Below are 22,533 nucleotides of genomic sequence, written 5' to 3'. Positions count from 1 at the left end.
AGTGCAACATCTGGCACACAAGGGGTCCCGGGATCTCATCCTTAGCTCTGGCCATTCTGACTCAGCAAGCCATACCACTTATGGAAGAAGACTCTGAACATCACCCCTGGCTGTGAGGTACTTACTCTCAACTGCCTGAAGGAAAATCAAACCCTGAACTTGGTATTGAGGGTAATGAGAGTTCTGGAAAGCAGGCTTGCACTTCATTCCCACCTCCTCACTGTCCTCCCCAGAGCACCCAGACCCCACCAGGCCCTGCTCTTGCCTGTCTGGAATGTCCCACAACCACACTAGAGATTATTGCACTCTTTTATTTACAGAAAACACAGATAAAGCATTTCAATGTTCATTTAGCAAACTGATCCACTCTTTTGTTTTTTCTTTTTGGCACAAAGAAATATCACAGATGGACCCCAAGATCAATCAGAAATTCGTAAGATTCATCAGTCATCACTGGTCCGGGGGCAGCCACAAGACTCAGACAGACAGACAGCATCACCACAGATTGGAAAAAATAAACAAGGTCCACGTTCACCTCACAGTAAAAACCTGCTCACCGACAGGCAAGGGCGGGCAGGAGGGGGCAGTTTCTCTGCTCTAAGGGGGGTCACGGTGGTCAGGGCAGGAAGCAAGAATGCAGAAGGGATGGACACCATTCATAAATTAGAGAGAAGTGGTCCTTTTGTTCAGATCTTCTTACCTTGTGTAAGGAATAAGACAGTGCAGAAACTACAATACCCGACCACTCATCCATTCAAAGCTCTGGAGAAGCTGTGTGGCCTCTCCTCGTGGGCCATGTGCGTGTGTGTGAATGTGTGAGTGTGGTGCTTGTAAACATTGTCACCGTCCACGTGGAGACCCAACGTCCATGTGTCTGAAAGGGGTGGGGTGGGGCCCATACCCCACTTCCCACACCCTCTGCCCCAGTGATTCCCGTCCAAGACGTAGTGCAAATTTCAGAGACAAAAAGAGGCAGAAGGAAGTGGGGTGGGCAGGGGGCAGGAGGACACAGAGACGGGTGGACACGGCGGGGGGGATAAGGCAACAATTAAAAATGGTCCATTTTATCAAAACCGACACCAAGTGCCTCCCACACTGCCCACGGCGCCCGCGTCATGAGAACGGGCGGAAGTCCCGCTCCTCCACCAGGCTGACCGAGGGGTTCTTCAGCTCCTCCTCCGAGCTGGCCATCTTGTAGCCCAGCTGGGCCAGCACCTGCTGACAGGCATTCTGGGCAAAGGCCACAATGTCGTAGGAGAGGCGGAAGCGCCACTTCTCGGCAGTGGCGGCCGAGTTTCTCACCGTGCCGTATTTGTGCTTGCCCAGGGTGGGGTCGCCCCTCGTGTTGTTCTGGATCCAGCGAGCCACGTGGCTGTCCAGGGGGATGCCCAGGAACCCGTAGATCTCCTCGGTCTTCTTCATGGGGTTCCGGGCCAGGTCCTCATAGCGCACTAACATGTACTTGCCCTTGAGCCACGGGGGCCGCGTGAGGCCGGTGGACACGGAGTTTGAGAAGTCCTCACACACTGTGGTCAGCTGCGTCACATCCAAGTTGTAGGGTTTTCTCCCGGTGCCATACCAGAGCCTCCAGAGCCGGTAGGTGTCGCGGAAGGTCTCACTGCGTGAAGCCAGAATGCCCCGAGGGTCTCGGACCAGCTGGATGACTTTGAGGTTTAACCGAGGATCTTCCACCAGAGCCCGCAAGTCATTAACCTCGGGCACCCTCACTGTCTTGATGGCTACGTGGCTGCGCTCACGGCAGGCCTCGGCAGCCACGGTCAGGTTCAGTAGGCCGCACTTGCGCACGCAGTCTCCCTCTTCCAAGACCAGGTCAGCGGACCCTGGAGGGTCACACACAGGCCGGGAGCAGAGGACCCTGCTGGCCCCTCGGCGGAAGACCCTGTCCGTGGTGTGGTTGACCGGCGGAGGCTTGATATAGTTCTCCAGGAAGTAGAGGTCACAGTCATACAGGCTCCGCAGGAGGTCGCGGCTGGCACCCAGCATGACCCGCCGGTCGGCCGGGCTCTTGCCCTGGGTGAAGCGGGGGATGAGCGTGTTCTGGACGTGGTAAAGGGGCTCAAACAGGTAGAAGACGTCCAGGTGTTGGTTGAACAGCTGGCCCACGAAGGAGGAGCCGCTGCGTGTGGTGGCCAGGATGAGGATGTGGGTTTTGCGGGACAGGTTGTAGGCAAAGGTGGGGCCCTCCTCGCACAGCCGCTCGGCCAGCCCAACCTCGGCCAGTCCCGGGCAGGTATGGAAGGACTTGGCAGTGAAGGTGCGAATGGCCGTGTACTGGATGGCGATGGAGGCCAGGGCAAGGAGGAGGACAGCCTTCCAGGAACATTGCATGGCTGGGCACCGTCATGGGGCTGCTGCTCCACGGCTCCAGGTCTGTGGGCAAAGGCCAAGGTCAGGTGCCTAGCTCTGCCTTGCTCCCCTGGAAGAGCTATCTCTTCCCTGCTCCCTGCCCAGTGCTCACACATGCACCCAGAAGACCTAAGCAGCTTCTACACCAGACTTCACCACTCTCAGCGGACTCCTGGGAGCTTCAGGGAGCTAACAAAACACTCCTGGCACCCAGGATTTAACCTGTAGATGAGTCCAGAGCCCCACTGGACAAAAGCCACACTCCTCCAATTCCCACACTAAGGGGATGCTCTGGCGTCAAGCTATGTCCCCCACTGCCCACTACCCCTGCCAGCAGCTTGCAGCCCCGTGAGCTAGTGCCCAGTTCCCCAGGTGGTCACCTTTCCTCTGTCCTCTGCCCACCCCTAGGGAGAAGAAGAGCTCATGTTAGGTGCCTCCTTCTGGCCCCTGCACATGGTCAGTCGGTGAGCTACCAGCAGGGCCGGAAAGGTAGACAACCGTGCCAAGTCCTCTCCAACTTGGTCCAGATGTGGACTTCTGGGGCTCCTGGAGTCTCTAAGAGTCTCTGAAGCAGAGACAGGGGTGCAGAAGCCTCCCTTCCAGGACCGGAGTTTATTCCTGGCCGCTGGGAGCAAGGGTCCAGGCCTCGGGCCCAGAAGACTCCCACATACACAGAGTGCACTGGCCTGCAGATAGGGAAAAGGGGACCTGGTTCCTCCAAGCCAGTCCTCAAAGGCCTTCACCCTTAGCCCCTCTGGCCACAGAACGGGGTCTGTGGAGGGACCATGGGAAGCCAGGGAAAGGGAAGGGCATGCCATGGGTCCAGGGCAAGGAGCCAACCTGAGCGTCTTGCAAGTGTCCCCAGGAGAACCCAGCTCAGCTCCGAGGTCCTGAGAGAGGGCTGAGGCTGCTCCCAGAGGCAATGAAGGAGGGCTCGACCACTTACCAAAGAGGGGCTTCTCCAAGCTGGGGAGTCCACAGCTGCCAGTGTCTCCAGGTCGAGCTGCAGTCCTGTGACCAGCAGACTACAAGGAGTCAGGGAGAAGAGGGGTACACAGGTGGGGCGGGGTAGGCTCCCAGTGCCCCTATCCCCACCCTTCTTATCCCTGTATCCTGTGACCCAGTCTGCCCCCCCACCCCCCGGGCCAGGCCATGAGGGCCCCACCTGCTTTTCCAGATCTCTCACTGACTCAGAGTCCCAACCAATCCAGTTCCATCTCTGATCCCCGAGGTCTCACCCTCTGAGTCCTGCACTGCATACATCCCACTCCCTTCACCTTCCTTACCCACGTCCTCCTAATAAGTCACAGTCCCTCTGCTCTCACTGGACCAGTGGACAAGGAGGCTGGCATGCCTGCATTCCTACCTCAACAAGAGCTAGTGCCCCAGGTAGGCAACCTGGCCCAGAGCATGGCCCAGACTGTTCTGCAGTTTAAATTGGTGAAACTACCCTGACCCTTTAAAATGGAAAGGTTCAGAGATTCTTGGGTGGGAGGGAGGGATAGCAGAAGTCAGCAAGGGCAGAAGAGCTCACCCCAGGCCTCCGGTTGAAAAGTCAGCTCCAAGGGGACAGCTGGGCAGAGGGATCCTTCTTCCAACCACAAGGAAGGCAGGAGACCAGCTACCTGAAACTCAAAGCAAAAGTGGACCAGGGAGCATTCCTGACCTTGGTGCTGCAGGCATGTTGGAGTTAAAACACCACAATGGCAGCATTAACTCAGTGAGAATCTACTGAGCACTTCCCTCTACCTGTGCCAGCTCCTTTCCTCCTCACAAGAACATCAGGTGGAAGCGGTGTCAGCTCATTTCATAGGTGAGAAGGCCGAGGCACAGAGGTGGAATAATGGGCCTGGCTTAACCCCAATCTGGCAGCTCCCCCAAAGCCCAGGTTCTTTCCCTCTAAGGAGATTTGACTTTCTGTTCCTCTAGCTTAAACATATTTGGCCTTCAACTTGCACCTGATTCCTGTCCCCAGCCCACCTGTGCATGAGCAAGATGGAAACCAAGCACTAGAAGGGGGCAGGCAGACAACTCTGAGACTTAAGCATGTTCTCTCCCTTTACTGTCTGCTCTTGTTGACCTGTTGGTTCCTGGCTGATAGAGTGAACTCGTGCTTTCTGAATGTCCTTCTCACACCTTCTGTTTGGTGTGACTCCACTGGAGACAGGGTGAGTGGATCATCCTTTCCCAAACTTGCAACGCTGCCTGGCTCCTCACCCAACTTCTAGCACCATGTTCTTCCCAATAACCCCCTCTAAGAGGTCAGCGTCCTCACTCCCATTTTTCAGACAGAGAAATTCAGACCTGTTTTAATAGGAAATTCCCCTTTTTATCTGTAGGAATGGGTACCAGATCATCAAATGTCAGTAAATAGGGAAAGGGGCACAGTCTAGATTCTTAGGAACTTCTAAATGTGATCAGAGAAAAACCACAACCCTAACCTAACACCTGGCCTCCATCCCGGGGGCTGGCCCAGGAACCCAGGGAGAAGGCTTCTCTGCTCTAAACCTTAGTCCCCTAAAAATTGCAGACTGGCTTTGCCCAAGTGCCATAAGACAAATGGGAATGCCCTTAAACAAAGAGGAAATTGCCATCAATAGTAGTGCCGGGCATTGTCTGTGTTATTTAGGAGTCCATTCTCTAGCAGCAGTGCCTTTCCACTTGGAGGCACTTCCTTTGTGGTTATTCACAGACATCCATGAGATGTCCAGTTTCCAGGCACTGTTCTAGGCACTCTGAGTAAAGTAACATGAGAGCAAGCAAGCACTTGCTGGACATTCAGAGTGTTCCTCCCAGGTGTAGGCATTAGCTCATCTCACTCCCCTGCCAACTCTTTGAGGCTGACACTCTCACAACCCCATTTTACAGATGAGGATGCTGAGGCTCCTCAAGGTTCAATAATGTCTCCAAGCTCACACCCCTAATGAGGTGTAGAGGTAGGTTCCAGCCCAGGCAATGTGCTATGAAGTCCATGTTCAAATACTCTTTCCTGATTCATTCCCTGTTTCCACTTATGTTCTACCCTCTTTGATCCCCACCAAGCCTGGAAATAGAACCCTTAAAGAGTCTCACTTAATTCAAGGATTCCATTCCAAAACCAGAATTCACCCCAGAGTTTTCTTTAAAGAGGAGCATCTTGCCATCTTGGCGGGGAAGTCTCTGCCCCTCCCCCCAGAGAAAGTTTAGGCCAAGAAGAGAAGCTGCTGCTTTGCCAATAAATCAGAAGTAACTGGGGCAGCTCAATGTTACATATCCCTAAGACAGTGAGACTCAGCTTCACTGGGTACAGCCTCAATATCAAGAAGGAGAACATGTTTGAAGGCCCAGCCACAGACCATCCCTGCCAGTCCCTGAGAGGGCAAAGCCAGGGCATGGGAACAGGAAGATAGGGGAAGTGAGGACCTTCTAGAAATACTCCCTTCTCTCCTGCCAGCCTGGCAGAGCCAGGCCCAGGACTGGCCAAGCTTGCTTGGTATGCTAGAGGCATCTGCCCTGGAAACCAGAGGCCTTGGGGCCAGATCCTGTTGTTCCCAAGGTAGCCTTGGCCACTACAAAAAGACTTCTCAAAGTTCTGATCCTCCAAGCCTCCTAGAAGCCCCTGGCATGGCCTCCTCCCACCTCTGGTTAGTCAAAACCCAAGCAAACCTTGGACACAGGAGCCCAGAATTGATCATTTCTGGTAGAAGGCAAGGGAGCTAATGAACACTCACTCAAAGCAGAAAGCTCAGCATTCACTATCATTCAACCTCAGTTTTAGGCACAGAGTGGAAGCAGAGAACAACTCTACACTCTAGAACTGTGATTCACAGCTGAGAGCTCGAGCCCTGAACCACGCTGACGGATGTGTCACTCAGCAGCTGTATGGACCTGTGTGATTTACAAGCTATCTCTAAGCCTCAGTTTCTCCAAAGTGTGTATAACCTTAGACATGGTGGTAAGAACCAAAGGACTTAAAACAGTCGATGCCAGGAGTGTAGACATGACACAGCTCTGGCACCAGCCCCAGTGCTCCCAGATCAACCACTTACTAGCAGTGAGACCTTGGCTAGATTACTTAATCTTTCCTGGTCTCTGTTTTTGCACCTGCAAAATGGGATAATTATAACAAAGCTGTTATGAGAGCTAATTAGCTAACAGAGTGCCTGGCATAGGGTAAGCACTCAATACACATGTTCGTTAATATCATCATCATAAAATGTCTGGTTTGGTTTTTGTCTTGGGGAAGTGCCTCAAAACAATGATCCCAGAGTCCACAGGGTCTGACTCCCTTTTTACACCCCCCACAACACACACACACACACCCCTTTTGCAAGCCCAGCCACCCCTATGGCTTTCCTGCTGCCCTCTAGTGGCCATATCCTGTAGTGCAGCCACCTAGTCCGGTGCCGGCTGTGTTGAGAATTCTTGGGCTGTTGGCTGCAGACTCAAGAGGATGCAGCCAGCGGGAGGTAATGTTGCAGGATGCAGTGAGAAGTGATGATGGCACGCCCACCCTGGCTGCGGCCTCTGTTCTGCGCACCCCCCACTTCCTCAGCTGCACACGAAGAGGCAAGCAGCAACAGGCTGCCGCACCACCACCCCTCCCCAGGGCAGCGGCCCCTTCTCCCTCTCCAATTCCACTCTAGCAGGGAAGGAATACAGAACTGAATGTCACAGATGAACAGCCCACAGCTCCTGCCTTTCCCTAGCTGGGTGGCCCTTGGACTCACCCTCAGCCTCTCTGTGCCTCAGTTATCCCATAGATTAAGTGACTGGAGGGCCTCGAAGGTCTGACGGCTGGGGTTTTCCAAATCCAGAAAGGCCCTGTATTCCACTCAGGGTCAGCTGGGGCCACCCTCGCTTCATGGCAGACAGGGGGACCCTCCACTGGGAGTAGAAAAAGCCCAAGCATCCTCTAAGAAGATACTAGGGCTGGGCATCACTGACCTCAACTTAGCCTGAGCTATGGCTGTCCCAGAGGGCCCCAAACCCACGGGCTCTGCCCTCTGCTAAGTTAGGCCCCCACCTCCTGCTTTGAAGAAATCCCATGAAACCCAGAATGGCAGCTCTTTATCTTTTCTGGACCATAGACCCCTTAGGAACTGCAATCCTCTTCCCAGAAAATTCCATTCGTGTCCACGATTTGACACATGCAATTGAGAAGTTTCCTGGACTTCCAGTAGCCCACACATGGGCACCCCTTCCCTTCCCTGGATGCTTAACCCCTTCATCATTAGCATTCCCCCACTACCCTGGGATTTTCTTTTCAACTGACTCTATCAGAGAAGGCTCCACTGATACACATATGCTGACATGGAACAACTACCCAATATATATTATTAAGTAAAACAACAAACAAACAAAAACCTAAGGGCCAGGCACAGTGACTCATACCTGTAATCCTAGCACTTTGGGAGGCTGAGAGAGGAGGATTGATGAAGGCTAAGCATTCAAGATCGGTCTGGGCAACATAAGACCCGATCTTCACAAAAAATAAAATATTAGGTAGGCATGGTGGGGCACCTATGTAGCCCCACCTACACGGGAGGCTGAGACAAGAGGATCATTTGAGGCTGCTATGAGCTATGATGATGCCACTGTACTCTCATCTGAGCAACAGAGAGAGACCCTGTCTCCAAAAAACCAAAAACCAGAGCCAGGAAACACGTGTGCAATAGTATGTCACCATTTCTGATTTTTAAAGAGGATATACGTACATATTTGTATATATGCATAACCAACCACTGCAAGAATCTGCACTGAACTGGTAACCGTAGCTGCCCCAGAAGGAAGGGGAGCTTAGGAGACCAGGTAGGAGGAAGACACAGCTTACACTGAATTTTTTTACTCAGTTTGAGTTTATTAACTTTTGGGACAGAGTGAAGCCACCACTAGAGAGGTGACTGATGACAGGGTGGGGCTCTGAACATCAGCCCTCACACTGCACAGTGCCTCCCATCCCATCCCTCCCCAGGGCACTGCCAGCCAACCCCCGCCTCCTGCATTTCCAAGGCTCCAGGGTTGAAGTCATTGCTTTTCTACCAGAATGGCTCTCTGCTCAGGTGGGCCAGTAAGGACAAAAGTCAGCAGGGGACTACTGAGACAGAGCAGGAGCAGAGAAGAGCCAGGCTTCAAAGGGGACCTGAGGCTGTACAAGCAGCTAAGGCCTGAGCTAGAGAAATGACTCCTCTCCCAGCCTTTTCTCCCTAAAAAGTTTTGTGAAATCATGGAGGAGGAGGAAGAAAATCAGAGAGAAAAAAATAATAATAAAAACAAACCCTGAGTATCATATTTCTGCCCAGAGTGAACCAGGATGGAGAAGCCCTAAGGCTCTGTGGTCCCAAGAACTAGAGCAAGGGGCAAGTGAACTGGGAAGGCAGAGAGGAGCTGGCAAATAGACCTCTAGGATGGAGACTGCAGAGAGGAAATGCTTAGTCCCTGGCTCCGGTGTAGCCGGTACTCAGCCACCATAGACGTTTGTTTCGTTAAGGCTAAAACACATTAAACGACAAGGTGTTGTTTTTTTCCCCCTCAGGAAAATGAGGTGATGAAAATGAGGCAAGGGGAAAACAGGAGTATAAAATCTGAAAGAACCAGAGGCTAAGTCAGTGTACAAGGGTCAGGCCATTTGTAGACTACTCATATGGGTCAGAACTCCCTGGCAGCCAGTGGGAAAAAAGTATTTCATTTACACATTTCACAGGACCCCTGAGATAAAGATTAAAGCATTTGCTCAAGAGTGGTATGGTTATTCCTGACACTGAATCTAGTGCAAGATTTTTCCTGAGAGGTCTCCTACAGAGACTGCATGTGTACCACCGTGAGCCATGTCCCCAAAGACAAGTTTCACAGGGCTTGATCCTAGAGCATCCTTCAATGTGGGCGGTATGGTAACATACAATTCAGCCAGCCTGTCATCCAGGGGGGTGATCTGATGGGGTCTGGACTCAGCCTCTGTGGTCTGGGTCAGGTCAGGGGAGATTGGCAGGACCAGTGCTTCTCTCTGGGGTTGTACCCACCTCAACATGAAACACTGTAAGGTCTTTGGACCTTCTTCCCAAACCATGCACCAACATAAACATGGTGTTTGTGTACAATCCCTAGTGTTCCTGGGCTCTGCAACCCATCTATGGGCCCCCAGTATGTAGGCAAAGCCACTACATACTTTGGCACCCTAGTGGGGACACATTCTCACAGTCATGGGTTCCAAGGCAAGCACCCAGAGAGTGACTGGTCCACTGACTTTTCACCATCACCAGAGCTGCCTGTCTGCCTCTTATGAGGTCCCGAATCTCCATAGCAGATCACTCCCATGTCCACATGTAACACATACGGGTACTTCGAGCCTCCTTGGGAAGTTACCCACCGACATTCAGAAAGGCAGTCTGGACCCCCACCTGTATAGGGCATTTGAATGCTGCTGCTTTTGCTTTGTAGCTATGAGACCTTAAAGAAGGCATTTAACCTCTGCTGGCCTCAATTTGTCCTTATATATGAAATGAGAAGGGAGATCACAGAATCTTTCAAGGATCTGTGAAAGCCCTTGGGACTTTACAAAGCCAAGGGACTCCCATGGTTTAACGCAGAACTGAGCACAGAGCAGGCGCTCATTAAATAAGAACCATGAGCATGACTTTTAGGGGCTATACTAAAAAAGTTAAAAAAGCACACTGGCCTGGTTTAAAAGTTGAAACAGATGCAACAGCCTCTTTCCCTGGCTGGGACCCTCACTGTTCCAGCTGCAGAGACCTGGCACAGGGTTACAGGAGCAGCTCCCAGTCCTGCCCTGGGCCCAGCCAGGTGGGGGTGGGGGAGCATCCCAGGCTGACCCAGGAGGAAAGTTTTCCCCAGCTGTGGGGAGAGTGACTGACCTCCTGGCCACAGCACAAGGCCCCAGTGTGCCGGGCTCCTCTCAGGGGAGGGATGAGTCAGAAGGCCCTGGTTCCCTGTCTCAGGCTGGTCCTACCACAGCCTGGCCTGCAGGAAGACGGGACTCTTCTGCCCCGACACTGGGCAGAAAAGCCCAGGTTTCCTGTCCCCCCACTACCCACCCAGCAACCACAGCTACAGTGGGAAGAGTACAGAGGCCCCACCTCCTGGATACCCGGACTGCGGCCCATCCTCCCTGCTTCAAGGATGGGAAAACATCAACAGGCCTAGAGCACAGGCAACTGCTGCCCGCTGGGCTGGGGGAGGAGGCTGTCTGTCCCTGGATCCCAGAGCCTCTGGTCTTGGCCACCTGCACATGAGGCCCAGCTGGCCCCATGGGGCTGAGAGCTGGAGTGGGAAATGGATGGGAGCCTGGAACTCACCTGAGCCTTGAAGCTACAACAGAAGACAGAGGGGGGCTGCAGGAGATGACAGAGCAGGCTCCCATCGGGGACACTTGCCGTGGGCAGGTGCCATTGCCACCTCTCACAAATGAGGAGCAGTGTGACTCGGGCAAGTGGGGGTACCTGTCTAGCATGTGCAGCTAGTCCAGGGTGCGGCCAGGATTAGAGGAGAGGAGCAGGGAGTGCCATGACTAGGTGGCCACCAGGAGCCAGGGCACACCGATGCCAGCCTTGACCTCACCCTCCAACACCAACAATGACTCATCCATTACCATTGACCACCTCTGAGGACCAGCCCCTGGGGTGTCACTGGTGGAGACAGGGACTGCCTATGGCCCTTCCTGCTGGTTCCCCTGGCATATCAATGGGTCTGTGCCATCTCACCAATTTCCACAGGGTTCTCCCTGTCCACTGAACGACAGTAAGAAAGATTGTCATAAATGAGTGTAGACGGGGACGGCAGTACCTGATAGGCAATAGCCAAAATACACTCTGCTCCCCATGCAGAGCTCTGGTCTGGGGTGGGCAAGTAGGTGGATGTTTTGAGTGGTTTTACAACCACGGCTCCTAGGAATGCCCAAATCCTATGTAGCCAAGACGACACCAGAGAATGTCTTCATTACCACCTAGCCTGAAATAGTCTGGAACAGGGCAGAGGGCTTGGGCTCAAGGCCCAAATAAGGCCTCCCTGCTCCCTATGCCCAGAGCTTATTGCCAGCCCACAGCTTGAGCCAAGGATGCCCCTGTGCCGGGATGCCAGCACAGCTCCCCCTGCCACCCCTCTGTCTCCTGGAAGAGAAGCCCAAGGAAGAGCCACACTCCACCCACGGGGCATGGAGCCAATCAGTGAAGTGTCTCTACCCAGCATTGACCTCCACGGTGAAAAGTAACAGCAGCTGCTCACTGGGAGCCCAGCACCGTGGCATGAACCTTTCACACGTCACTTCATTTGATCCTCCCACAATCCTGCGGGGTAAGGACTACATCTGTATCCATTTTCACAGGTGAGGGACCAAGGCTTAGAGAGGTTAAAAGACTTGATCACACAGCTCGAAACTGACAGAGTAGAGAACTGAATGCAAGCTGTGGGGGTCACCTAAGAGGTGCACAAGCAAGTGAGGGCCTCACTTCTCCAAAGCTCCCCCTGAAGGCTTACCTTCCCTTCCCACTCTGACCTCCCAAAATGTCTGAACCACCCCATTGAGTTCTCTAGACCCTTTCTGCACACCTTAAAAGGTTAGGATCAGCATAACAAGGGATGAAACCCAGACCCTAGGTCCCAGGCAGCCCCAAGTACTCAGGTAAGGGGAGGTCACACCCATCTCAGGGCAAGGGAGGGGCTTAAATGAGATGGTGCACATAAATCTCTTAGCATAGTGACTAGTACGTAGTAATTTCTCAATTAATGGTAACTGAGAATGTCAGCTCACCTATCTGTGGTTTTCATCTGTCCTGCAGAATCCCTGAAGTCTCAGGCCCTCCCTCCAGCTCTCTCCTATCCCCAGTACCCAGCGTGTGGCCCCCAGCATATTGCAGGGACTCAGTGGGTCCTAAACAACGCATTGATACCAGCAGAGACTCTGGGAAAGAGAAGGAGCCATGCCTTCTCCATCCTTGAGAATTCATCACTGCCAGCATTCCCAATAATTCCCAGCCCATAGCCTTCCCGCTCTGATCAAGACACAAACAGAAAGAAGGAATCTCTAAACATTTAGAAAACGCGGGAACCCTGTGCCCCACGTGGCACTGTGGGGATTTATAAAGAACAAATCATGCCTGACAAACTTGATAGCTTTCTTGATAGAATTACAAGACTGGTAGATGAAGGCAACACAGGCAGGGTAATATATCTTGATTTTTAGCAAAGCATTTGATACAGCGCCTCAAGTAATCTTAGAAAATTAATTCAAACAGACTTGGCCCTAAGCACTTGTCATGAGGCCTAATAGCAGGAGGGGGCAGGTCCCAAGGGTCCCTGGTGGAGGAGACAAGCCCAGGGGAAGGGGCCCAAAGGGCAGCAAGTCTAGTAGTGGAGGCGGGGCTGCCAGGACCCCTGAGCTGGGTCAGATCTTATCTAACATCTTCATTAATGATCCTGAGAGAAGGAGTAAACAGTCCGTTAATGAAATTTGCAGAGGATATTAAATTGGAAGGTGTTGTGAACACCAATGAGAACAGCAAAGGGGTCCAGAGAGACCTAGGGGGAAGAACCTTGGTAGAAACCTGAGAGCTAGAGGAGGCGGGATGTGCTGGGCAGCAGCTGGGGCTGCCTGGAGAGCTGGGGAAGAAGGAAGAGCATCCCCAGGATTGGTGTGGAGCAGGGAGAGGCCACAGCTAGCTTGGGTTCTGGTCACACAAGCAAACCCCAGGAATCTCGGTTTTTCCATCTGTAAAATAGAAGGAAGGGCCAACAGATAACAGGAATGCTTTGCAGCACTGACAGCTGGCTGCAACAGGAGGGACTTCAGGTAACTTGGAGCTGAAGCCCACCGTACAGGAGGGGAGTATGACATGAGGAGGAGGATGCAATGAGAGAGAAAGGCTAGTGAGGGGGACTCAGGCTGAGCCACCACTGGCAACCATAATCTGCCTAGGCTGCACTCCCCAGTGCGGCTGGGGCTGGCACTACTGGGGTAGGCCCCTCACCCTGCCCCTGCACGTGGGACAACAGATCAGCTGGTGCTCAGGCTAGAGCCCCAAGTTCATCCAGATTTGAAGTGCATGTCAGAAACACTAGGGCAATAGAGGCTCAAGTTTAGGGGGAGGAGCAGGGCAGAGTCTTTAGTTTTCTGGATTGTTCCCAATTCCTTTCTGGCTAATCATCAAGAGAGACGCTTTTCTAACCAGATGAACCAGCCTCTATAGGCTCAGGGAAGATGGCCCGCCCGGCCCAACCCCTTCTCTTTGCCTGGACCTCTTCTCTCTCCTTCTGTCCCAATTCCAAGGGGATCAATTCCAAGGGGACTGAGACAGGAAGCTGCCTGTCCATGTGGACTTAGAATATTTGTTTCCACCAGGCTGCTAGGCAGGTAGGGTCTAAAGAAGAGCAAGGCCCTCTAACGTCACGCCTGGAGTGGCATCCTGAAACACACATTCTGCAGGAAGAAATGGATGGCTGGTTCCCAGGGGCGAGGTGCACCAGGGCTGCTAGGGGGACGCTCTTTGAAAAGCAGGAGACAGGCCAGCCCAGCTAGATGTCAGGACCACCTACTGAGACATAGGGGAAGGCACCAAATGAACATGCTGGGGGACTTTCTTCCAATACCCTGACTTAATAATAGTGACACTAAATATTCACCGCTCTTTGAAGTGTGTTCCATATGGTAACACATTTGACCTTCACAATGCCCCTGTCAGGTAGGGGTTCATATTTTCCCCATGTTAGGGAGGAGGAAACTGAGTCATTGACAGGTAGCCATAAGCCTTAGTGCCTAGCCAGAAGGTCCATGTGAGAAGCAGCAACCTGTCACCACAGGAGCAGCTGAGCAGCTCCCAATGAGGGGACCTCGGTGGGTAGGAGAGGCAGCCCCTCCTATAAGGGAGGCCAGAGCTTTGCCCACCCTCATCTTCCCCACCAAAGGGAGTTGATCCAACTCCGCCACACTTGTGGAGCCTGATTTTACTATATGTTTCCTTTCTCCCCCACCGAAGCCTTGCTACATCGAGTCCTCTGAACAAGTCTGTTTCCATGGAAACCATACAGTGACTCAGGGCTTCGGGACCTTCTCTGAACCAGATTATGAATATCAAATGCTCCCTCCCCACACAGATGCAGAGTGGAGTTGGGAAAGTAAAGAGAGATCCACAGTGGGCAAAGGAGGGAGACGGGGGGAGAGGGGCAAGGGGAAATCCAGGAGGGCATGAACTTGACCCCAGGTGAAGGCCTGACACCCCCCCAGTGAAGCAAGTCATACACCTCCTTCCTCCTGTGATGCAGCCTGACATACATCCCTGTATCAGCATTTCCCTTCCTGGGGAGGTAGGGCCCTGTAGACAGGGGGCCCAGGAAGGTTGGATAAGTGGAGTCACACTCCTCCTCCAAACAGTGGCCTGCGAATAGCAGAGAGAGGGGGAAGCTGTCTGTGAGAGGAGCTTGACTTCAGATGCCAAGGAGGAAACCTCCGGCCATAAGCATTGCAACTATTCAGCAAAGAGGGAAATTTGGATTTTAGGGGTGGATTATGCTTCTGTTTGGAGATGAGGGATCCAGCGGGGTGTTAAGTGAAAGGGGAGGGAGGTAGCTGGACATGCTCTCAAAGACCCAGCAGAGTTGGGGGGGATAATTAGCATATACTTCCTCTCACCTGCACCCCTCCTCTCCACATCTCACCACCAGTGGCCTGAGGCTGCTCCTGGTCAGGATCACAGGCAGAAGCAGGAAAATGAAAGTCTTACAGGGCCAGGCTCCTGGGCTCCCCCAGGGGTCTGAGGCCCAAGGGCAAATCCACCCCCTCCTTTACCCAGCAGCTCCCTAAAGACCCAGGAGGGAGGAGAATGGAATAGGTTGGAAGCTTGATACCTCCCTGGTGAATCCAATGTGTGAGTCATGATGGAGAAAGCACTTTGAAAAAGAAATAGGGTCATCATGAAGCCTGTTAAGTGTCTCTGCCTGCTGAGGGCAGGAGCCTGGAAACGCCTGCCTAGGTAAGATCTGTACTGAAACACCCTAGCCTCACCTGGAGGGGCTGGGGAACCTCTGAAGGTAGGTGCCTGGCACCTTGGCCCCCACTGGCTCACCTCTCACATGGCTCTGGCTTAGAGCCATGGCTACCTTCCCTGCCAGGGTGCCGGCCTCCTGCCCCCAATCCTGTCCCCAGCTCCTACCAGCCAGACATCCAGAAGATGTTGGGCTGAATTTCTGTCCTTGACTGGACATCTATCTCCCCTGTCCCAGCCTCCACCTCTCTGACAATGGCCTAAGCCCATCCTCTGGCACCTGGACCTTAGGAGTGACCCTTCTTAGGAGAGCCCTACTTAGGGGCAGTTTTTTTGGCCGAGGCCGGGTTTGAACCCACCACCTTAGGGGCAGTTTTTAAGTCCATCAGGAAGAAACCAGCACAGAACCAAAGAGCCTAATCCTGGGAAATGGCAGGCCCCAGATGGAGGGAGGGGGCACATCTGAAATCAGGCCAAGGTGCCACCCTAGGAGGACCCTCTGGTCTTACCTTCCTCAGGTAGCTTGGCTTTTTAACTCCTAGAATCTCAGCTAGAGCTACTCTGGGCCGTTGCTATGAAGGCAAGCATTGGGTCCCTGGAGCCTGGGAGGGGCTCCTCCCCGTTCCCACCCAGAGAGGAGCTAGTGGGCTGTTCTGCCTTCCCATGGGGGGCTCTGCACCATCCAGCCGCTCCGGCCCCACAGGGACCGAGCTCATTGCACGCAGCGTGGTGGGTGCGCGTGCTGGGCCAGGGCTGGGAGCAAGGAAACAGGGGAAGGCCCCCCACCTCTAGCTGCAGCCTGGGTTTGGAAAGTTGGTGCGAGCGCGGGGACTTCTGGGTCTTAAGGCACCTCACCAGCCCCGAGACGGGCAGGCTGTGGGACGGTGAGTCTGGGCAACCCCCAAGTGCGCTCCTCAGCGGAGGGGAGCCGGGCGCCTCGGGGGCCGCCGAGCTTCTCAAGTTTGCGTCCCTCCTCCAGTGGGGGCGGGGTGGACTGGGGTGATCACGGCACTTACCGGCCAATAGCCCCGGCAGCCCCGTCTTGCGCCCAACATGCTGCTGTCCCCGCCACCACCACCTCTCTGCGCACCGCCAGCAGGGTCTGTCCCCGGGCGAAGGGGCGTCTCCCACCGCGCCCGCGCCCCTCCCAGCTGCTGCGGCGGAGTGTCTGTTCCCGCCCGCCCCGGGCCCGCCCGGCCCGGCCAATACCTGGTCGGGGGCGCGCCGGGAGCCGCTGCAGCGCCCAGCGCCGGCTCCATCCTCGGGTCTGGAGTCAGGCTCGCCGGGGGCCCGCGGGTGGCAGCGGCGGCAGAGGCGGCGGCATCCTCCGCCTCCCGCGCCCTCCTCCTCGGCCTCCCTCCTCCCTCCTCTTCCTCCGCCTCCGCGCGCCCCTCACGGGCCCCTTTTCATGGCCCGGGGGCGCGAGCCCGAGCCGGCTCGATCAACAGAGTGTGTTCTCCCAGGCAGAGCGCGGGACCCGGGGCTGGGGCGCGGGGACCCGAGGGACGCCGGGCCAGGGGCCGGGACCCAGAGCGCCGCAGCCCCGGGCGCCGGAGGAGAGCAGCAGCCGCAGGCGCCGGAGCCTCACAGAGCGCCTGCCGGCGTTCCCAAGCCGATCGCAGGAGCGGTGGCAGCAGCGGTTTCAGCGCGGAGCGAGCGGCGGGCGCTGCGGTCCCGGCTCCACCCCCGAGCCGCCCGCCCCTTCTCTTCCCCACCCCTCCAGCGCACGCCCTCCGCCCCCCGCGCCGCCCTGGCCGCCAGCGCTCCGGACGCCCCCTCCGCAGGCCGGCTCCAGTGCCAGCCCCACCCACCGGCCGGAAAGGCCACGCCCACTCCAGGCTCGGGGAGGCCACCGGGCAAGGGCAAGGGCTGCCACTAGTACCTCTTTTCATTTCCCTTAGCCTTCCTCCTCCCCCCCGCCTCCATCCTCCGAGGACGCTGCTTAACTGAGCCGCTTAAGCCTTTCTCCTGAGCGTCCCCCTCCCCCAAGTCCGGCCGGAGCCCCAGCCTGGCCCTTGGCCCAGCTGTCCTCTACCTCTTCCCCAGCCAGAGCGCGACGAGGGACTCCAGAACCCAGAACCGGAGCCAACCACCTTTCAGTGCCAATACCCCAACTCATACCCCAGCCCATCCTCCTCCCCAGCCTGTGTACTTCACAATGTGGAAATGAATCATTTGCCCCTGTTCCAGTTGTCCCTCCTGAGAGAGGGCCGGGCTTAGTGGGGCACTGGAGTGGATTTGCTGGCCGACTGTCTTCCAGGCTACCCTCCAACCCGCCCACCCTCTTCCCACCGGACTGTCTCTGGGCTCCTGGGTGGATCTCGGGAGCCACTGCTGCTCCTCCGTATGAAGGACTAGCCCCATAGCTGGCACACAGAGCACCTTGGTCCTCATTCTCTGCACAAATATTGACCCAGCATCTCCTGCAGGCCAGGCCTGTATGGCCACCAGGGACAGTTTGTAGCAAGACAAACGGACCCCTGACCTCTCAGAGTGGGGTGGAGAGGAGCAGGGTAAACAGGCGATACCCTGGAATCAGTGGCCCTGGGGTGGAGAGGATAGCAGGGAATCCCAGCTCTGCCAACATGTCTAACCACTACCAAGGCTGGCCACCTGGGGCCTGTTTTCTTATCTGGAGAATGGGTAGGTGCTTTGGCTGGCTGAACCTCGGGGTCCTCAGTTCTGACCAAATGATTGCCTTCTGAAGTGCAGGACAGTCAGCTTCCATCTCCACACATCTCTGAAATCTCCCACAACTTCTGAGTCCCAACTATTGCCTCTCCATCATGCCTGAGCAGGGGTGGAGAGCAGGGGATGGCTTGAAAACTCCAGGCATTCTGGGAAGCACCCTCTCCTTGGTATAGAAAGGCAGCAGCTGCCTCCATTCCACACAGCAGCAGAGTGGTTAGCACAGGGTCAGAGGAGCCTGCCAGGTGTTTGCCGTGTGACTTTGTGTGAGTGACGGCAGCCCTTTTGGTTCAGTCTTCTCATTCAGAAGATAGAGTTACTGGTCCTCACCTCATCATGGGGCTGCTGCAAACACCAGGTAGTCAAATGAATGTAAAGCACTCAGCACAGTGTCTGGCACTGTGGCATCAAGGCAGTGCTTAATAGTTGTGCAGTATTATTATTGCTATTGACTGGTTGGTAGCCAAGAACAAACATTTACACACTCACTGAGAGGAGATTATGACAGCTCTCCTTCTCTGGAGGACTCAGGACTTGGATCATTGACAAAGTATCTCTCTTAACCCAGGACTAGATGTTGCAAAGGCCCCTGCCCTCAAAGGTCCCACTAGACCAAATGATCATTTATCTTGGTCACAATTGTAAATTCATAATTCTTAACTCTTCTCCCCACCCCATCCCATCAAGCTGGGGTGGCCAACATCACCTTCCAGTGCCTTCTGCAGCCACAGCAACCTACCCTCAGAACTGCCCGCAGCAGTCAGGATGACATGGCCAGCCCCCAGTCCTGACTTCAAGGTGACCTGATCTGTGTCCCCACCTGCCTCACCCCCATCTCCACCCCAGGAGTGGCAGTGTTCTGGGATGCCTAATAAGAGTGCTGACCTTCCAGAAGCAAGGGCTTTGTGTTTCAAAATCTCAATTGTCCCTCCATAGAAACGGAGCTCCAATAGCCCTGGGCTGAGCCATCGGAACCTTCTCTTTCACCCAGAACTAATCCCTCCCCAAGTTTTCTGCCTGACAAGAATAGTCAGGGTTTAGAAAGCACTTTCTCTTTCTCGCACTCTCAGATCCAGCGCCTCATTTTTCAAATTCTGGTGTATTTCGGGTAGAGAGGAGGGAAAAGTACATCTGGCTGACATGAAAAGATTGGTGTGGTTGTAAAGTAAAGACAGAGTGGAATTTGGAATTTTTTTTTTTTTGAAGAACATTTAAACTCTAAAAATAGACAAAAGACCCGGTCTTAGGAACACCAGGATTCTGTTTTCAGTTTCCCACATCTCCCATGTGGCAAGCATGGGAGTTTCTTGAGCACCTACGGTGTGCGCTGCCCTGTGGCAGGTGCTGTAGGGAAAAGAGAGGGGGAGAAAACAGAAGCAAAGCCCTTGTTATCAAGGCAGTTGGGTCCCACACAATGAAGCCCCAAAGAAAAGTTGCTGAAAATGTAATTGAATACAAAATAATGTAGCCTCAGAAGTCAGAGAAAGATGGAGCCTTGGAGGGTCATTTAGGGAGAGCTTCCTGGAGGAAGTGACAGTTCAACTGAGGCTTGAGAGGTGGATAGAATGTAAACAGGCAAAAGAGCAGGACAGCCCGCAAGAGGAAAGAGTAGCTGATTGGGGCTTATTTGTGGGATAATAGGGAGATTAATATTCAGGGCTAATGTCTGAGGTCTTGCTGTGTGCCAGGCACTGTGCTGTTTGCTTTGCGTGGATTATTTCATTGAATATCAAAACACCTGATGGTATTGTCATTCCCATTTGACAGAGAAGGAAAGTGAAAGCCAAAGGGGTTAAGCAACTAGCCCAGGTTTGCAGAGCTGGTGAGCAGTGAGCAATGGTGTCCTAATCATTCCACTCTGCCACTCTGGCCACACTCTGGTGGGGGTGCCTGCCAGGAAGGAGCTGGCAGGCAGGCAGGCCAGGATGGGCAATGGCAGGTAGAAGGACTTCAGAAGCCCCTAGACAGAGGAGTTTCCTGAAATAGAGCCCCCAGGCCCTCCTGGGGAACTCTACAATAAAAATATTTCCTCTTTTCCCCTCAGCAGGCACTTCCTTGGGGGATTTGGAAATTTGTTAAGGGATCTGGGGGCTTGAGGTTCTGGCTTTTTAATATCTCTTGACTGTCCATGCGGTGGCAGTCTGTGCCACCCACCTTGTTATTTCAGTCTGTTCTAAGAGATTAATGGCCCAGGCTTTGATTTAAGATCTGCCACTGCGATCCTCAATTTCCCATGTCTCAGGGGACATTGACAAGGCAGCAAGTGGATGGAGGACAGCTCTTGACTGTTCCCGGACTTTAGACCCAAGAGGCTATAGCATCTGTAGAGAAACGGAAAAAGTCTGGACAAAGGCAGCCCAGCACAGAGAACCTTTCCCCACAGGTGATAGGGAAGCCCATTCAATGACAGAGCCTGAGGAGCCTGCAGAGCCAGCCCCCTCATGTCATAGAGAAGCAAATCAAGGCAGGCCCAGCAAGATGTGACTTACCTGAGGCCACGCAGGAAGTCAGCTGAGCCTCCAGCTTTCTGAGGCAAAGTTCTCTTACATACCTCTAACCCCTACTTCTGCCCTGTTCTGGATAAATTCCTCTTCTAGATGAATCAAAGGACCAGAACCTCTTTGTGGTTGAAATATAACAAATATTTGAGAGACTTGCCTCTGGCCAGACACTGTGCTGGGCCCTCAGATACATATGATCCCATTTCTTCCTCATAAGATCCTTCCCTGTGGGTCACGAGGCCCACCAGCTCATGAGTTCAGGAGACCTTATTGCTACAGAAACTCCCTTCCTGCCCCCATCAGCTCCTCCAGCTAAAGCCCTTTGAAAAGCCACCTCATTACTCTACCTACAGTAGTTTCTGAGAATCCCTCAAAGGGACATCACATTGCTCCCAGACCAGCCTATCATCTGCAGCCACCATTGGCAAGTTCTCTGCTCCTGCCCTAGAAACTGCCAAAGGTTAAGAGGCCACTTGAGGGAGTGCCCTACCCTGCTGTGCCTCCACCTGCTGGCCTGGTGGAGAGGGTAATGTCCAGGCAACTCCTGATTCTCCCATAGCCCAGGCTTGAGCTGTGAGAGGCAAGAGAGCAGTATCTCCCCAGACACAGAGGCCCTTGGGCTCCAGGACCCCGAAGCATGACTGCAGTGCCACAACTCTCCCACACCCTCTCTGCAAACAGCTTGTATTGCTGGTGCCTCGAACCTAGGCCAAGGAGCCAGGGAGAAGGGCACCTTTCCTTCTCAACTCTCTATCCTTGAAGCCACTCCCAACAGAAAGTCCCCCTCCTTCTCCAGTTACAGAACAAAATCCCACAGATAAATTGAAGGATTCTGACAAATCCTGGCAGACGGGAGAAAACAGAGAAACTAAGAGATTTGCTTCTGGTAAGTAGCCAAGGAAGGATTTGAACCCCCATCTTGTGACACCCCTCCCCCGCATGATGCACCTGCTGCTCACACAGGCCCAGCCACTCTGAGGGCTCAGGGCCTTTCTAGGTCTGGAGGATGGGAAGGCAGGAGTACTATGTTGGGGAAGATTTGGTCACCGGGTGATTGAAGGAGGCTCCATCTTCCTTCCTCTGGCCTCACGTGGTCCAGCTCAGATCTTGCCAAGGTGAGTCTCTTCCAAGTCTCCAAAGTTCTTGAGAGGAAGCAGAGGTCAAAGGAGGCCAGAAGTCCACTTCCTTCTGAGGAAAGTACTGAGGGCCAACAAAGAAGTTGACTGTCCCTCACCCTCTGCTAACCCTTGCCACACTCACCTCAATGTCCTGAGGAGCATCAGTGAGTGTTCTCAAAACCCCAGAACCCCCCAGCACTCCCCCAGAACCTCCCTGCAATGGAAGCAGGGTCATGGCCATAGGCCATGTTCATCTTAAGGAGGCTTCTGCCTCCCATGCCCCACCCCCACATGCCTGGCACCAGGGCAAATCCTGAGACACCCAGCCACAGAGCCACAGGGAGACAGACAGCTGACCAAAGGCAAACAAGGCCTAAGATGGACCCCAGACCCTGTGTTTGATCTAAAAATATGCCACAGTGAATATCTCACAGTCCCTGGGGCTGGGGAGGTGATGGGAGTTGGGGGCGGACAGCAGAACAAGATCGTGGGCTGCAATTAAAATTCCCATCCTGGGTAATTCCCAGGCCTCCGCAGGACTGTTTCCATGGCACAAGAGGCTGGCCCAGAAAGGACAGGCTCCTGGTAGGGCTGGGCTTCGCCTCTGCTACTGCCCACAGGAGCCTCAGCCCTGGAGCAGACAGTTCAGGGGGGGATGTATGGTACAGCTCAGAAGCTGGCAAGGTGCAGGTAGGGGCCCAAGAGATAGGCCCTGCCCCCAAAATGTCAGGGACAGGCAGTGTCTGAGGCCAGAGACCAACTCAGTGACATGTCCTGGGTCGTCTCTCAGGCCACAGGCTACCTGAAATGGCCAGGACTCCAGTCTGGTCTCTTAACTGAAGCAGGAAAAAATATTAAGCCACAGGAAGCATAATTCGTACGTAATAAACA

At 54.1% G+C, this 22,533-nt stretch overlaps 1 protein-coding gene across 9 annotated transcripts; it reads right to left on the bottom strand.

The window, feature by feature from the left end:
* Positions 1 to 297: 297 nt before the first annotated feature.
* CHST1 (carbohydrate sulfotransferase 1) lies at positions 298 to 16,681 on the bottom strand. Of its 9 annotated transcripts, none has more exons than XM_053561914.1 (4): positions 16,545 to 16,681; positions 3,902 to 3,992; positions 3,314 to 3,392; positions 298 to 2,391 (listed from the first exon to the last, which is right to left on the bottom strand). In XM_053561914.1, the coding sequence occupies exon 4, from the start codon at positions 2,347 to 2,349 to the stop codon at positions 1,114 to 1,116; it is 1,236 nt and encodes a 411-aa protein (XP_053417889.1). In that variant the 5' UTR covers positions 2,350 to 2,391; positions 3,314 to 3,392; positions 3,902 to 3,992; positions 16,545 to 16,681; the 3' UTR covers positions 298 to 1,113. The 9 variants fall into 9 exon arrangements, with proteins under 9 accessions (XP_053417889.1, XP_053417894.1, XP_053417890.1 ...); XM_053561919.1 differs by having other exon boundaries at positions 3,314 to 3,378; XM_053561915.1 differs by having other exon boundaries at positions 3,902 to 3,998; positions 16,545 to 16,672.
* Positions 16,682 to 22,533: the final 5,852 nt, after the last annotated feature.

The sequence above is a fragment of the Nycticebus coucang genome, chromosome 14 (assembly GCF_027406575.1).
Source record: "Nycticebus coucang isolate mNycCou1 chromosome 14, mNycCou1.pri, whole genome shotgun sequence".
Classification (NCBI taxonomy): Eukaryota; Metazoa; Chordata; class Mammalia; order Primates; family Lorisidae; genus Nycticebus; species Nycticebus coucang.
The sequence above is the reverse complement of the archived record's forward strand: the minus strand, read 5'-3'. Positions and strand labels throughout refer to the sequence as shown.